The 17,054-nt window shown below is 56.1% G+C and overlaps 1 protein-coding gene across 1 annotated transcript; it reads right to left on the reverse strand.

Annotated features, from left to right (window-relative positions):
* Positions 1-554: 554 nt before the first annotated feature.
* Positions 555-10,371, reverse strand: HCRTR1 (hypocretin receptor 1). Its single transcript, XM_004425871.3, has 8 exons — positions 10,221-10,371; positions 8,704-9,038; positions 8,350-8,528; positions 6,936-7,179; positions 6,389-6,504; positions 4,638-4,864; positions 3,493-3,614; positions 555-1,434 (listed from the first exon to the last, which is right to left on the reverse strand). The coding sequence occupies exons 2-8, from the start codon at positions 8,900-8,902 to the stop codon at positions 1,271-1,273; spliced, it is 1,251 nt and encodes a 416-aa protein (XP_004425928.2). The 5' UTR covers positions 8,903-9,038; positions 10,221-10,371; the 3' UTR covers positions 555-1,270.
* Positions 10,372-17,054: the final 6,683 nt, after the last annotated feature.

Consider the following 17,054-nt stretch of genomic DNA (forward strand, 5'->3'; position numbering starts at 1 on the left):
CCATGGTTTGCCCCACTGCTTGATGGGTGAGGTCAGAGGGAGCCTGCAGCTCCATTAATCAAGTTAAGCAGACCTGGTTGTGTGCACGGCTGAGCTGGCCTCTGCCAGATGTCTCCTGCTTCTCGCAGCAGAGTAGTACTTCGCTCTACCTCCTGCTCTGGCACCAAGGATCAGGGCCTCTGGCAGCCCTCTAATCATCTGGGTGGCAGGCGGAGCATGTCTAGCCAAGTCTGTGGCTTTCTCTTTTTATATTGTGAGTTCATAGAAAAGAAATGCAAGCCCTGATTTCCAAGAAGGTGAATCAGTCTGCTAACCCTGGTGTCTGCCCACCCTACCCCCTTACCTTCCATAGGCCGCTGGGCCCGTGAGCAGACAGATGTGTCAAGGATCGAGATCCTGGGCATCAGAGGTTTGGCACCAGGTGAGGAGGCAGCCCCGCCTGCACTCTGAGGCCTGGCTAGGAGCCCATTGGATCCGGTGTGTGGGGGATGGGAGGCGGGAGTGGTCAGCAGATAACAGCATTCCAGTGCTGCCTTGTCTTCTCCCCTCCCCCAACTCCCCCACCTTCTCATCCTAACCTGAGCAGCACAGATTTTGTGCAATGACAAGGAAAGGGAACATTCAGTGCCAGGCTTTTAATTACAGTTGCGTCAGGCTGCTGGCCTCCATGCCAAATGGCCACATGGAGAGTGTTTTATCACACCACAAAGCGAACAGGGTCCAGTCTATGGTGCGTGCACTTGGCACCTGGTGAGGGTGGGGCTGTGTTCCCACTGGGGAAGGGCTGAGCCCAGATTAGCTCACACACACCTCAGAGTAGCTGGCAAGAGCAGCCTGAGCTTTCGGGAGCCACTGGGCCAGATGGAAATGCCTGCTGGGACCCTTACAGCAGACTCCAGGGGAGGCCTGTAATTGGGTAGGAGAGGAGTCTTTGGGAGGAAGGCCAAGCTCTGGAAGGATGATGGGGATGGATGGTACTGTGAGGTATGGCCAAGTGGGAGGAATACAAAACAATCTTGTCGACAACACTCTACAGTTTAGAGAGAGCTTTCCATTTTCTTGAGCATGCTCCTGTGTAGGGGGCACAGCTCAGAGAAGGCAAGTGACTTGCCCAGAGTCAAACAGGTGGAAAACCAGGACTGGAGCCCCGGCCTCCCACTGCCTCCAGCAGTCTTTCCACAAGGAGTAGGGGCAGGTCCCCCAGGAGCCAGAGGAGCAGCCCCGGCTGGGAACAGTTTGCACCACCTGGAGCCACCAGGGCAGCCCTCGCTCAGGGCAGGACTGTGGTGACGGTGGTGAGCACCACGTGCTCTGAGACTTTGGAGACGGAACATCGGCTCTGCAAGGACAAGGACTTGTGGCTGGCAGAGGAGCGGGGACCCAGGCCAGGCAGGCAGCAGGAGAAGGCGGCCTTAAACTGCTCCCGGAATTTGCCTTGGTTGGGAGACAGAAGACACAGCCATAAGGAGATGGATGCAGCAGGGAAGGGCTTTGGGCCCGGGGACACCCATGCAGCTCCAGCCAAGCTGCCTGTGAGGGAGCAGGAAGGAAGGGTAGAGCTGGGATGGAGACAGCCCCAAGGCGACCTCATCACTGCCAGGGAGAGTGAGGACAGAGGCCATGGAGCAGTTTCCCAAGGAGAAACTCAATTTTCATCTGATTCCTTGATTGCGCTCTGGCTTCAAGTCCAGCTCAAAACATGGTGTCTGGCTCTGGGGCCTCAGGTCACCTCTGCCCTCCTTAGCGTGTAGGTGGAGGGGCTTGGGGCTCCCCATCTGCGGCTGGGCTTTCCCCATCTCTGCCCCATGTGATGAAAATGACAGCAGCAGCAGCTTTTGTGTGTGTGTGTGTGTGAGGAAGATCAGCCCTGAGCTAACATCCATGCTAATCCTCTTTTTTGCTGAGGAAGACCAGCCCTGAGCTAACATCTATTGCCGATCCTCCTTTTTTTTCCCCAAAGACCTAGTAGATAGCTGTATGTCATAGTTGCACGTCCTTCTAGTTACTGTATGTGGGATGCCGCCTCAGCATGGCCGGAAAAGCGGTTCGTCGGTGCGCGCCCGGGATCCGAGCCTGGGATCCGAACCCGGGCCGCCAGTAGCGGAGCGCGGGCACTTAACCGCTAAGCCACGATGCCGGCCCCCAGCAGCAGTTTTTGCGTAAGGCGCTGTGCTGGGTGCCTGAGCTTGTCTCCCAGGTCATCCCAGCCGCCTGAGAGGCTGGAGTCCTTTATCCTCACTTCACAGATAAGACACACAGAGGTGCAGTGGCTTGCCCAAGGTCATCCAGCCAGAAGTTGGACCCGGTTCTAATTCCAAAGCCCTTTGCTTAAAGGGGAAGACCGAGTTGGGAAGGAGAGACTACCACAGCCACCTTGTTCAGCCAAGGGAGACAGAGATTTTATCTGGCACTGAAACCTCTTTGATCGTGTTTCATCATCCCACCAGCCTCTCTGGCGCCCACTGGAGAGCCAAGCACACAGTAGGCGCTCAGTAAATGTAGACCAAGCAGAGGAATTCACGTCAGGGAGCCTGTCTGACACTTCCTCCCTGCAGCGCTCATCTCTTCTGTTCTCTCCCCTGAGCTGGAAACCCACCTGGCTAGCCTTGGCTGAGTAATTCTTCAGTCTCAGTGACTTCTTTAACCTTGCAACCTTTTCTCAAAGATTATTTGTGTCCAGGCTTGAGCAGTCATCTGGACCAGTTCTTTAGGCCTAGTCCTAAAGTCGGAGGTCTGGTGAGTTAAACTTCTGCTAAGCCAAGTGGAGGGTGGGGTGGGGGCATTAGCACCCTGAGACTAGGAGGTAGACGGAGGGGAAGGAGCCCGTGGGACAGCTGGGAGAGGAGGCCTAGGGTGGGGTGGGGGCCTGGGATGCCTGGACTTCCAGATGGGAGAGTGAGAGGGCTGGTGCTAGAGGCAGGTGGAGCCAAGGATAGCCCCCCAAATTCTGGCCACTCTGCCAATGTGTGTCTAGCTAGGCCTGGGAAAGCCCTTTCCTGGCCCTGGGCTGCCTGTGCTGGTGACCCTCCCTTAGCCCTGATGCCTCGATTGTGCAGTCATTCTCTCAGGCAGGGGCTCCCAGGCCCTCCTCCTGCAGGCCTGGCTCCCTCTGGAGCCTGTGGTGACCAGACGGGGGCTGATTGGAGATCCTGCTGTGCATGCACCAGGCAGGGGTGGAGAGGAGCTGGCCTACCCCCTGCCCTTCCCACCCACTCACTGGTCTGCATAATCTGGAACACTGGACCCTAGGTGCTGCTCAGCTTTCTTTGGCCACTGTTGGGAGTGTGGCCTGTCTCCCACTCAGACCAGGGCTTCTGGGTGGGGCCAAGTCTTCCGCCTGAGTGGGAATTCCCAGAGGAAGGTCATGATCCCCATCGGGGGAGCAGGTATATCCTCCTGCCATCCTTTATTCAGCCTGGATTGGGGATGGAGCGACTACTGTCCCGGGCACTGTGGCCACCCTCTGTCATTCTGCCTGCCCAGCCCACTCACCACTGAGGAAGTTGTAGATGATGGGGTTGGCGGCGCTGTTGGCGTACACCAGCCAGTGGGAGAAGGTGAAGCAAGCATAGACGACTTCCCGGTCACTGGCTTGCCGGAACATCCCGAACACCCTAGGACAAGGGGGCAGGACAGTCAGAAGTGGGGTAGGTGTGTGTGTGTGTTTATATGGTGTTGCTCATAGAACTCAAGCTGCAGGGCTATAAAGTACAAGAGTTCCCACTGCCCACTTCCATCCTCTCCTGGGCCTTTGGGTCTGTGGTCTTTACCACAGTTGGGTTCTTGAGCACAGAGAGTATGACTCAGTGGGCCCATTCACATCTGGCAGCAGGTACATCTGCTCAGTCACTGGCTATGGGATCCCTTGGGGCTCCTCCTCCACTTTCTCATCCATCCTCACAGCAACATGATGAGTCGCAGACATCAGCCATTTTTCACATAGGGAAACGGAGGCTCAGAGAAGTAAAGTGACATGCCCAAGATCACACAGCCAGGAAGTGGCTGAGCACAAACTCGCACTGACATTATCTCATGCCCACTAGCCCACGTTCTTTCCCGGCACCCGGTGGCCTCTCACTTGGTTGGCCCTGTGTTCCTCCTGCTTAGAGGGCTGTTCCTCCGGACACTTGCAGGGCTTGGTCCCTCCCTTCCTTCAAGTCTCAGCTCAAATGTCACTTCCTCAGAGAGGCCTTTTTTTTTTTTTTAAGCCATTATATCTAAAAAAAGATTTTTTAAAAAACAACCTACCAACCCCTGTCACTGTCACTCTCTATCCTCTTTCCCTATGTTACTTTTTTTCAGAGCAGTTATCACTGCCTGACATTATGATACATATCTTTATTTTTCTCTCCCGCTAGGTGTAACTTCTGTGAAGGCAGGGACTTGGTCTTGTGCACTGTTCACTGTGTCCCCAGCCCCTACCGTCTGATGATTGAGTGAATGGGTGAATGAATTTTCACAGTAGCCCTAGGAGGCCAGGACTGTCATTATTTACAGATGAGGAGACTGAGGCTCGGAGAAGAGAAATGGCCTGCCCCAAGGTCACACAGTGGATGAGCAGTGGAGCCAGGTCTTTCTCCAGAGCAGAGAGACCTCCATCTTCTGACCCCACCCTCAAACACTCCCCGTGCTCTCACCTCTTGAGGACATTGAGGACACTGATGGGCAGGTAGCAGAGGGCAAAGACCAGCAGCACCACCATCAGCATCTTGGCCGTCTTCCTCCGAGCTCGCATCTGCTTCACCTCGGCCAGGAAGGCACGGGCCCGAGGCGGGGGCTTTGCGCTCGGGCCCTGCCCCTGGTCCTCCGACTGGTCTGAGGGCCGCTTCCAGTTCCTCACCAGGGCCGAGGTGGTGCCAGGGATCTGTCCAGCACACACAGAGACAGCAGCGGTGGGGGGAGCTCCTTGGGAGTGTGGTTCTCCTTTGCTGGGCCCTGCTCCGGGCTGGACCCTGGGGCAGGTGGAGGTGGGTGAAGGGAACAAACCCTTGCAGTAGGGAGGAACCTGGTATTCACAGTAAAGACCAACACTCTGGACCGAGACTGAACAATGTACTTTCACTTTGCATTAGCTCACTGTGAGACCACCCGCAACGTGCCTTCTGGGAAGGTATTATTGGCCCTTCCTTATAGAGAAGGCAACTGAAACTCAGAGAGGCAGGGGCCCCTTGACAAGGCCCCAGGCCACAGCGGGGCCTGAGCATCCTTCCTGCTGCCCATCCATCCTCCTTAAATCACCACTTCCATGTTTGGGAGTGAGGGCAGGGAGCGAGTTGTGCCTCCCCCTGGCCCATGCCTGACTGTGGGGAGGCCTTGACAAGGGGTGAGCAGGTGGGCAGCGTGGAATGGCTTGGGCCTCACAGTACAGGGCCCAGCCTAGATTGGTGCCCATAAGCCTGCGATAGTTCTAGGCTCCTGGAGCAGCCACAGATATCTGGAAGCCTCTCCAAGCACTGGACACATGAATTCCCACAACAGAGGGGCACGGGGCTAGCGTTCAGGAAATGGGGTCTTGGGCCAGCTCAGCCATTCATGAACTCTGTGACTTTGGTCAACTTACTTTCCTTTTCTGAGCTTTGGTTTCCTGTCTGTCAGATGAGGACAGTGACTCCTGCCATCTTGATTAGGGGGCCACGAGGAGCAGATGGGAAGTGTTGGTGGACTGCAAGGCTGGTCATGTTCTGGCCTGCATCCTCTCACTGCCCGGGCACTGACCCAGGACTTACTCCCACTAGTGCCAAGGGCCCCTGAGCACCCTCCTCCCCCTGCAAAAAAAACCACCAAAAACCCCACGAAACCTGCTATGGGTAAGTTTGTAATGGAGGAAAGAAGGCAGGCCCTGAACAGAAAGGCTCTGCCACTTGTTGGGCTTTGGCAAGTTGGTTGTCCGTCCTCAGCATTTGTAAAGTGGGTAATATTGCTTCTTTGGTTAGATAGTTGTGAAGACATTGTGTGCAATTTGGCAAGCCACACAGAGCTGCTATTTTTATTATTGTTGCGGCACTGAACAGCATTGGAGTCCCACAGATCTGGGTTTTAGTCCCCAATCTTCCACTCACTGGCTGAGGGATTGGGGGAAGTTGCTTTGCCTCTCCGGTCTCAGTTTTCTCATGTACTAAGTTGGGGATAATATATGGTGGTTAAGAGGATGCAAGACCAGCCGGAGCATGTGGTACAAGAAATGGCAGCTACCCATATTAGAACAGTGTTAGTCACCTCTCAGTTCCAGGCTCAGCCTAGCATTTTCAGCCTTGAGTTTGACATGTCCCTGGGCCTTGCCTCTCTCTGGTTGCAGCCAGGATGGCATGTTCTAAAGGTAGAGAACTGTCTACTCCCTTAGACCCCTATCCCCTCCCAGCCCAGACAGTGACACCGGAGTGGGCCTCACCTGGCGGCCCCAGAGCTTGCGGAAGATCTGGAAATAGGCCATGGCCATGAGGCCCAGCGGGGCCAGGTAGGTGACAATGAAGAAGCAACTGTGGTAGATCTTGGGATACAGGTCGTCTGCAGGGGCCAAGAGACGCAAGGGTTGGGCCCAATCTGGGAGCCTCCCTGCTTAGCAATGCCACCCTGCCCCAACTAGGGCCAAAGCAAGGCCTGGGGGCAGCTGGGCCCCATACAGACACCATGGCAGAGAGACGCTGGAGTTGCCCAACCTGGGGGTGTCCATCCTGGAGGGACCCCTAGCAGATGTCTACACTAGAGAAGGTACCCACCCTAGAGGTATCCCTGGTAGATGCCAGCTCTACGGTGTCCATCAAGGGGTTACTTACCCTGGGGGTGCACCTGGTAGATACCCGCTCTAGGGTGTCCTTTTGGGAGATATCCACCTTGGCAGTGCCCACCCCAGAAGTGCCCTGACAGATGCCTGCCCTAGGGGTCTGTAACCTAGAGGTGCCCATTCAGGGATGCCTGCCCAAGGCTCCCGCCATTACCTGCCCAGTGTTCGTCACAGACAGAGAAGAGCCGGGTGCGGTTGGCTAGCTCAGGCAGCACACTGCTACATTCCATGACAGCAGCCTGGGGCACCATGACAGCCAGCGACACAGCCCAGATGCCCAGGATGGAGCCGCGGGCACGCCGGGCGGTGCTCTTAAACAACAGCGGGTGGCAGATGGCATACCAGCGGTCCAGGGCGATGAAGCTGAGAGTCAGCACTGCCACTGACACAGACACGGCCTGCCCCAGGGGGACACAGGGTCAGTCCTCTTGGGGGCCACCCAGAGACGTGGGATGAGTGATGGGGCTCACAGCCCGGAAACACCGGGCGGCCAGGTGCAGTGCAAATCCTGACTCCGCCACTTACTGGCTATGTAGATTTGGGCAAATCACTCACCCTCTCTGAGCCTCATCTGCAGAATGGGAATATACCATCCGCCTGTCAGGATTCTTGTGAGAATAAATGAAATCGTAGATGGAAAATGTCCAGCTCGAGACCTGGCACACACTATGAATAATAACTTACACTTATGGAATTTACTATGTGCCAGACTGTTCTCATTATCCTCACAACAATCCCATGAGGTGGGTACTCTTACTCCCATGTTACAGATGAAGAAACTGACACATAGAAAGGTTAAATACTTTGCCTAAGGTGAATTTCCTTGCCTGCCTATCTTTATTCTCAGCAATGCCAGAGTTAACCAGTTGGGGGGAAAACCTCAAAACGGTGGGAAATCCAAGAGGCATTTCTCTCTGCCCTAGGGTGCCAGCCCTTGCCCAGACTGTCAGGAAAAAGAGGCCTCATTCTGGGAGGCAGAGATGAGTCTAGGCCAGAGTTGTAGGTAGGCGCTGCCTCCCGGAGTGACCCGGCCCCCTGGGGTACAGGGAAAGTGTCAAAGGATGCAATTAAAGAACCAGCCTTCCTTCTGCCCCACTAACCCATCTGGACATCCTGATTCCACCATGGGGGAAGGGAAGGGCCTGGCCACAGGTGGAAGGGGAGGGGAGGAGACTCTTTCCAGCAGGCCCCCTCAAATCTGCCCCCCTTGGGATCAGGAGGCAGGCCCAGTGTCTACTGTATCTCTCACTGTGGGCTTGTGCCTCTCCTCCACCGTGTGCCCATGTACCTGGAGGTGACCGTACCTGTGCCCACACAGGGCTATGTATATGTCTGTGGGTGTGACCAGGAGGGGATCTCTGTATGAGTATGTGGGGCTGTGTCTGTGTCCTCGAGTCTTGGCCTGGTGGCCTGCCCTTACTGACAGTGGAGGATGACACTGTAGAGGTACTGAGCCACCGTGTCCTGTCTGAAAGGTGAGTCTGGGGGTCACTGAGACCTATGCGAGGCCATGGTTTTAGCACTTGATGTGACAGCGGGGTGATGAGGGGCACCTGGGCAGAGCTCACCTGTAGATAGGGGATGACCTTGCAGAGGGTGTGGCCGAAGAGCCAGGACTCAGTGATGTCCACGAGCAGGCTGGCAGGCAGGCAGATGGCCGTCACCAGCACGTCGGCCAGGGACAGGTTAACGATGAAGTAGTTGGTGACCGTCCTCATGTGGTGGTTCCTCCACACCGCCAGGCAGACTGTGGGGTGGGGCCAGGATGAGGAAAAGCCAGGGCAGAGCCACACCCATCGGGGAGCCCCCTCCCCTACACTACCGGCAAACCAGAGGTAGGAGCTGGGGGGAAGGGGAGAGGCCTGGGACCCCTGCCAGTCCCCAGGGGAAGCCCAGAGCACCACGGGGACCTAGAGACCTACCCAGCATGTTGCCCACCAGGGCCACGAGGAACACAGCCACGTAGGCTGCGATGAGGACCCACTCGTACTGCTTCGGGTACAGATAATCACGCCACAGATAGCGGAGAAACTCGTCCTCGTAGTCAGGAGGCACCGGGGATGGTTCCCCGCTGCCAGTGGGGACCCCCGTCTGGGCCCCTGGGGTGGCTGAGGGCTCCATGAGCTCAGGAGCCACTGCCACCCAGGAGCATCCTGGGCTCTGCGAGTGAGGGGAGCGTGGGCCAGGCCTCAGCCCACTTCCTTCAGGGGACCCAAAGTCTTGCACCCAGGTCTTTGGGGTCCTAGCCCCAAACCTCCTGGAGGAAGGGAGGGAAGAAGGAAGAAAGGAAACATTAGGGAGTGTGCCAGGCAATTTGCATATAAGCTCCCTCTTAATTCTCACAGTGGTGTGGGTTATCGGTGGAGAGAGACAGACCTGGCCTGCATCCCAAGTCCATACAAACTGCTCTTGGGTAACGTACCTCTCCCCTTTCAGCCTTGGTTTCCCCATCTGTCCAATAGAACAATAGCTGTACCTGGGGCTGGGGTGAGGAGTAATGAGCTCTAATGCACGTCAAGTGCTTTGCCCAGAAACTGGCAGGGGAAGCCAGCCTCACGGCCATTACCGGTTACCCTTATTAGGGAACCCTGCCTGACGACGGGAAGACGGAAGCTCAGAGAGGTTGAACCCCTTCCTCAAGGTCACACAGCTACTATGCCAGGTCTGTCTGAATCCACCCAACACCACATATTTGGGAGGGGATGCCATCCCGATTGCAAATGTTTTCTCCTGTGTTAGCCCACAGGCCTGAGTTTTCGGTTGAAAAAAATGGTCAAGGGCGGGCCGAGACCCGGGCCCCGCCCACCAGACCTGCCAGATCCTCCCCTGTGGGACACACACACACACACACACACACACACACACACACAGAGACAGTGAAGGGATGCAGGGAGGAACTGACGACCTCCCTGGAAGCAAGGGGAGAGCCCCAGTCCCAGCAGCCAGGCCTCTCAGGCCCCTACTAGGCACCCCCCTGAATCCCCGGGGCCGCGGTGCGCCCCGGCAGCCACCAGGGGTCGCTGGGCCGGTGGGCAGGCCGCTCTCTCCATTCATAAATCCGGCCTCGCTCCCCGCCCCTCCTGGCTTGCTCAGACCCCTCCTTCCCCAGGCTGGGCAGCGACGACCCCGGACGCGTGTAGGAGGGTTGCGGGTCCCCAGGGGGAGGGGGAAGGACTCCATACCCCCACTGAGCGCTGGCGGACCCACTCCCTCAGCGGGACCTCCCTGCACCTCGGGGGCTGTGGGGGGCTGTGGCGGGCTGCAAGGGGTTGGGGGAGCGAGGGCGCTAGGGGTTCTGCAGGAGCCTGCCGGGAGGAGGGCAGAGCCTGCTGGAGACCCAGCCTCCCAGCACCCAGATTATTCCCCAAAGACTCTTGGTTCCCGCCGTGGGTCCTTTGGAACACCCACCCCGGGCCTGGGGTTCCCTAACGCCCCGCACCTGTTGGTTCCGGGACCCCGGCGTCCTCGGCTGCTGGTCCCCGCACTTTGCACCGGGGACTTTGCCGCCCTGCCCCGAAGGCCGGGCTCCTGGGGACTGGGGCTGGAGGAGGGGGCCGGGGCAGCCCCCTCCCAAGGCTGCGCTGCCTCGGCTCGCTCGGCTGGGCGCGAGCCCCGGCTCCAACGCGGGCTGTGGCTCCGCGCGGGCTCCGCCGGGCTGCGCGCCGCGGGGAGGGGGGGCCGCAGCGGGAGGGGCAGGGCGGGGAGGAGAGCCCCCAGCAGGTCTCGGCTTCATGCCTCCCAGGCCCAGACGAGGAGGGCGGAGGGAAATGCTCGTTCCTCCTCACCTCCCACTTCACGCTTCCATCCCACCTCCATTCATGCGTCCATCCGTTCATTCATATCGTTCGCGTTCATTCAATATTTATGCCTCCGGCCAGTCTGCATTCAGAGCGCACCTACTGTGTGCCGGCCGGCCCGGGGCAGCTTCGGAGATCCTCAGTGCGGAGGTGGATCACAGCTCCGCCTCTCCTCGCTGCCTCACCTAGCTGACGAGGATGATGGCACAGGTGGGTCACAGGGGTGAGAGACGGAGCCTGCGCCGCCTCCCGCCGAGCTCCGGCTGCTGCTGGAGCAGCTAGTTCCCAGCGATGCCGGAGGCCCCGCCGGCCCATCTCCCAGCCGCCGATGCTATCTGTCTCCCAATCCTTTTTGGTCATTCGTGCTTTCTCCCTCCCAAGACAGGGACCGCAGGTGAAAGCAAGAGGGTGGGAGCCAGAGGGCCTGATTAATTCAACAAACATTTGCTAAGCTGTGTGCCAGACAATGAGCTATAATATAGCTGCCACTGTGTAGTCTCCTCCATGCATGTCTCATTTAATCTTCAGGTCAACCCAGTGAGGCAGTTGTTACTGTTTCCATTTTACAGATAAGGATACTCTGCTCACATGGCTCAGTGACTTGCCCAGGGTCACACAGCAGAGGCAGAGCTGGAAGTCAAGCCTGTGCTCCTCTCCAGGTCTACCCGTCTCCCTCACCAGACAGAGGCGCCTTGCCCTCCAGATGGGTGCAGGCTGGTTGGAGGCAGGTGGGCTTACAGCCAGGCAAGGCCTCTATGGTGTGAGGAGAGCTATGAGGGGACCCAAGGGGCTGTGGGGCACAGAAGGACAGATGGACTCAGCCAGGGCGTCAGGACAGGCTTCCTAGAGCAGGAACGTGGAGACCTGAAGGATGTGAGGGTAGCCCTGCAGGGGGGATTGTGGAAGCAGCAAGAGGATGCAAGGGAGAGGAAAGAGCAGGTGCACAGGCGTAAAGGTCAGGCCCTCCAGGAATCACAGGTGGGGGAAGGGTGACCTCTTGGGCATCAGGCAGTCACCTTAGCTGTCCCTTGCCTCAGGACAGGACCTTTCTAACACATCAGAGCCACTCTCCTCTCTCACCTCGGAGACTCCTTCCCTCCTGGGAGCTGATTCCTGAGATGTAAGCTCCATCTTCCCTGTTGCAACCAAAGCCCTTTTTCAAAGGAGCTGGAGATGCGCTTTTAGGCCTAGAGTGTGTGGGAGGGGGGCTGGGGCAGCACAGGGGACCCGCCGGCGACTCCTTCAGCTCCCCAGAACGGGAGGGAGGACAGAAGCTCCCCCAGGGCAGAACTCTGTCCCTGGGTGGGTGCAGCATCCGCACAGCGGGGGATGGGTCACAGCATCCCCGTGGGTCCAGAGCTCTGTCCTGCCTGCCCGAGTGCCGGCAGAGGGAGGGGGATGAGGGGACTTGAGAGAGGAGAGGCTGGCGTGTGTGTGTGTGTGTGTGTGTGTGTGTCGGTATTCAAGTAAGGGCTATGAGTGTGCGTCTGGGGAATCCAATGTTTGACTGTGTGTGTCTTTGTGTCTCCGAGTGTGCATATGGGTAGGGGACAAGCTCTGGGTTGGTGACTGGGGCTCACCCCGGGTGGGAGGTGTCAGTATCCGTCTTGATTTGTCTCTGTGTGTGTTGGTGTTTGTGTCTGTGAGGAGTGTATGTGTGTGGGAGGTGGGTATCTCTCTCTGTGTCTGAATGTGCAGTTGTGACTTTGAATGGCATTGGCTAGTGTGTTCCCCTGTGAGTGTGAGAATGTGAGTGTGTGCCTGCCTTTGTGTCCATGGCTCTGTGAATGTGTATCTGTGGAACTCGGTGCGTCTGCCCCCACAGTGATGACTCATCTAATCCCTCCACATTAACCCCCCCAGCTACAGCTGTGGCGGTTTGCTGTCGGGGCTGGGGAGGGGGCTGCTGTACATGGGGGGATGGGAAGCAGACCCTGTGGGGGCCGTCAAATGACAACTGCAGCCAACAGGGTGCAGCCGGTGATGTGAAAGGTACAGACCCATGTGTGTCTGCGTGGGCGGTGGGCAGCGGCTGAGCCCAGCACAGCCCAGACTTAGAACCCAGCCCGGAGCTCAGAACACTGGAATTCAGGGCCTCCCAGACACTCTGGGTTGGAGTGAGCAAGGGGCTCCCCAGGTCACCCCAAATCTTTACACATCGGGGTGCGAGTGTCTGTGTGGGGAAGGAGTGGTAACTGAAAATCCATCCCCACACCCACAATGTCCAAATTCATGAAGCCCGTCCTATCTCCCTTTAAGAGGGATCCCAATTGCCAAACCACCTCTTCATCCCTTGGTCCCCTAGATGGCTGCTCCCCAGGACATCCTATCAGACCCTGGCCAGGCAGGAGGCTCTGGGCCCCTAGGTCTCTCTGGTCCTGAGTCTGGCTCTCTCAGCCATGGCCTGAGGATGAGAGACACCAGTTATTCAGCCCAGGTGAGCATGAGGGAGAGACCCCTGGGTGCATGCTCAGAGAAACCCTGGGGTCCCAAGAGGGGCTCCACAAGGAGCTGGGATGGTTTGCTCCTTGGGCCCAAAACACTGCCTCTGGGAGCTCCTGGCAAAGCCCCTGTGCCCAGGGGAGGGACCCAGGGACCTCATGTCCTCCATCTCCAGGCTAGGCATTCAGCCCTGGAGCCTCCTGCGCCTGGGGAGAGCCAGCCTGAAGCCTGTGCTTTGCCCGAGCTGTCAGTCAACTGGTAGCCACACGACCTCCTTCCTGGAACCAGCCAGCTCCAGCCTTGTTGAGCTAATCCTGAGCCTCTGAGCCACAGGTCCCTGTCACATCTATCGTTAAGTGTCAGCTGGGGCACTGGCCCCAGCTGCTACCTGCCCCTCCCTCCCAATTCCAGTGTGACTTACAGTAACCTCTGTCTGGCTAGGACTAGAGTAATTGCAATGTAATTGGGTTTTCAACTTGCTAATGCTGCCACAGGCCTGGGACGCGGATGGGAACACTGTGGGCAGTGCAGAGGTGCTTCTTAGAAGAACAGAGATCAGAACACAAGCAGTAGGGTGGGATGGGGGGAGGGGAGGGCCAGCAGTGGCTGGGCTGTGGGTCCAGAAAGGGGGATTCTGAGGGCTGAGTCTAGGCAGGCCGCTGAGGCAGCAGGAGTGTTTTGGTCCTTGGGCCCAACAGCGCTGACCTCTGGAGCTCCTGAGAGAGTGCCACGCCCCCGGGAGGGACCCAGGGACCTCATGTCCTCCATCTCCAAGCCGGGCACTCAGCCTCTTGCTTTTTCTCCTCGGGAAGGGCCAGCCCTCCTTCAGGGTTTGGGTGGCTGGAAGGGGACTGACATCCACTGGGAGAGCAGGGGGCCCAGGGCCCAGGGTCAGGCATCCTTGGTGGCTTCACAAGCTACAGAGCATCTTCCAGCCAGGGGCAGGGGCAAGAGGGAAGGGGCTGGAGACAGCAGTCTTCTGTCTTCACTCACTTATATATTCACTCAACAAGCACTGATGGCAGATAGGCTGCAGAGATGGAGGCCCTCCTGGTTAGGCTGGGCAGACCCCCATGTAAACAAATGGATGGGGATGGGTATCAAATACATTAGGGTGGGAGCCTGCGGAGTCAGGGCAGGGTACGGGATGGGACCAACAATGATAGGGCTTGTGGACCTGAAGAAAGAACGAAGCCCTCCGTCTGTTAAGTGTCACATTGAGAGGAGGTTAGGAGTACAGGTTTGGGGCCAAGGTGAGCCTCCTGGCTCTGCGCTTACCACTGTGTGATCTTGGACCAGTCACTTCACCTCTGTGATAGGCTGAAAAATGGCACCTGAAGATGTCCAGGTCCTAATCCCTGGAACCAGTGACTATGTCACATGGCAAAAGGGACTTTGCAGATGTGACTAAGTTAAGGATCTTGAGATGGAAAGATTATCCTGGGCTATCCAGTTGGGCCCAATGTGATCACAGGGGTCCTTCTAAGAGAAGGCAGGAGGGTCAGAAGGAGAAGACGTCATGACAGAGCAGAAGTTGGAGTGATGCCAATGCTGGAAGAGACCACGAGCCAAGGAAGGATGGCAGCCTCTAGAAGCTGGAAAAGCTGAGGAATAGACTCTCCCTGAGAGCTCCAGGAGGAATGCAGCCCTGCTGATTCCTTGATTTTAGCCCCATAAGACTCATTCTGGACTTCTGGGCACCAGCCAGCCCTGGTGGTTTAGTGGTTAAGATTCGGTGCTCTCACCGCCCTGGCCCTAGTTCATTTCCTGGTCAGGGGACCACACCACCCGTCTGTCGGTTGTCCTACTGTGGCGGCTGTGTGTTGCTGTGATGCTGAAAGCTATGCCACCAATATTTCAAATACCAGCAGGGTCACCCATGGTGGACAGGTTTCAGCGGAGCTTCCAGACTAAGACAGACTAGGAAGAAGAAGCTGGCCACCCACTTCTGAAAAAACTGGCCATGAAAACCCCATGAATAGCAGCAGGGCATTGTCTGATATAGTGCTTGAAGGTGAGAGGATGGTGCAAAAAGACCGGGCAGGGTTCCGCTCTGCTGTCCACAGGGTCGCTAGGAGTCAGAATCAACTCGACGGCACTAACAACAAAACCTCCAGAAGTGAAAGAAAAAACTTTCTGTTATTTTAAGCCACTAAGTTTGTGGTCAACCGTTACAGCAGCCATGGGAAATGAATACAACCTCTCCATGCCTCATTTCACTGGTTCTGAGACCACCAGGAGCCTTTGCCATAGGTGTGCAGAGCAGGAGGGCTGTGTAAGGGTTCACTGTGAACGGGCAGGTGTGCAGAGCAGGAGGGCTGTGTAAGGGTTCACTGTGAACGGGCAGGTGTGCAGAGCAGGAGGGCTGTGTAAGGGTTCACTGTGAACGGGCAGGTGTGCAGAGCAGGAGGGCTGTGTAAGGGTTCACTGTGAACGGGCAGGTGTGCAGAGCAGGAGGTGCTGAGCGCCAGCCAGACAGAGACTCACCCATTCATATGCATGATATTATTAAAAATAATTGAGTATTTAAAAAAATCAGGGTGGTCATCATGGGAAGAATCAGGACTTCATCAGACCTCCTCATGCTTATCTTGTCATTTGTATTGTTTTTATTTTGAGTCATACATTGGTCCTGGAGTCTGCTAAAGATCTAAATCGTAAAATAATAGATAATGTTAGTAATAAACAATGATCACAGTAGATGTGTGCTGGTGTGGTTACTTCAACACAGGAACACACATGGGGAAAGAAAAGAAGGAGAGACCTGATCTTCCTGGGAGGGGTGTGTGTGTGTGTGTGTGTGTGTTTGTGTAGACTGGGGGGGTTTCTAACTATGACTTGGATCACTAGACATTTGAGGAAAATCTTTAACAGGACAGAGAAAGACCAAGATAAGCAGAAAAACGTTCCAGGGGTAACTTGGGCTGGATTTTGAGGGATGAATAGGAGTTCACAGATGGGCTTTGAGTGAGAGGCTGGGCAGGAGTGGAAGAGGAAGAAAGGGCAAGATTCTGGGCATGGAATTCTGAGGTGACAGCATGAGCAAAGGCAAGGGGTGGGCATGGCCAGAGGTCTGTTCTGGGGCCATGGTAATACTAGTGTGGCCTGAGGATGTTCCCATAAAGAGGAGCAATGAGAAAGAGAAAGATGGGTGAGGGGCCAACTTTGAATCTAGGCTGAGGAGTTTGGTCTTGATCCCAAAGGCAGTGGAGTCCCTGGAGGGTTTAAGTAAGGGTGTCATGTGGACAGATTGGCAGTCGTGTCCTCCAATTTAAACACATTTGAAATGAATAAAAACTACATTTTCCTTGTAAAAGATTCAAGCCATTCAGAATAAGATAAAATCATTATTTTTTTTTAATGATTTTACTTATTTGTTTTTCCCCCAAAGCCCCAGAGGATAGTTGTATGTCATAGATGCACATCCTTCTAGTTGCTGTATGTGGGACGCGGCCTCGGCATGGCCGGAGAAGCGGTGCGTCGGTGCGCGCCTGGGATCCGAACCCGGGCTGCCAGCAGCGGAGCGTGTGCACTTAACCACTAAGCCACGGGGCCGGCCCAAAATCATTATTTTTAATTATGTAGAGTAGCTATTGACTCCTGTATTAGAATATAGCTACTGTAACAAAGAATCCCCAAAAGACAGTGGCACAGAAAGACAGAAGTTAATTTTTCTCTGCAGGCTATCCAGGGCTGGAAAGGAGGCTCTATAGTCATCAGGAAGCCAGAATTCTCCCAGCTAGAAGAGGGTCGTGATGATGAGCACAGGTTCTGTCCGGACTGTCCAGGTTTAAGTCATGGGTCTGCCACTTACGAGCTGTGTGACCCTGGGCATGCTACCTAACTTCTCTGTGCTTGAGTTTCATCATCTGTAAAACAGGGATAATATAGTACCAATCTGAGGTAGGGAGAATAATGTTGCCCCAAAGATGTCTATCTCCTAATCCCTAGAAACTGTGAATGTTACCTTACATGGCAAAAAGGACTTGGCAGAAGTGCTTAAATTAAGAATCTTGAGATGGAGAGATTATTCT

Source organism: Ceratotherium simum, chromosome 22 (genome assembly GCF_057802395.1).
Source record: "Ceratotherium simum simum isolate JZ-2026a chromosome 22, ASM5780239v1, whole genome shotgun sequence".
Classification (NCBI taxonomy): domain Eukaryota; kingdom Metazoa; phylum Chordata; class Mammalia; order Perissodactyla; family Rhinocerotidae; genus Ceratotherium; species Ceratotherium simum.

Coding starts and splice junctions, on each gene's coding strand:
- HCRTR1 (XM_004425871.3), bottom strand. CDS start 8,902: ATGGAGCCCTCAGCCACCCCAGGGGCCCAGACGGGGGTCCCCACTGGC. Junction 7,180..8,349: donor AGGTCATCCCCTATCTACAG/GTGAGCTCTGCC, acceptor CCCCTGGGGCAG/GCCGTGTCTGTGTCAGTGGC. Junction 4,865..6,388: donor GCAAGCTCTGGGGCCGCCAG/GTGAGGCCCACT, acceptor TGTGCTGGACAG/ATCCCTGGCACCACCTCGGC.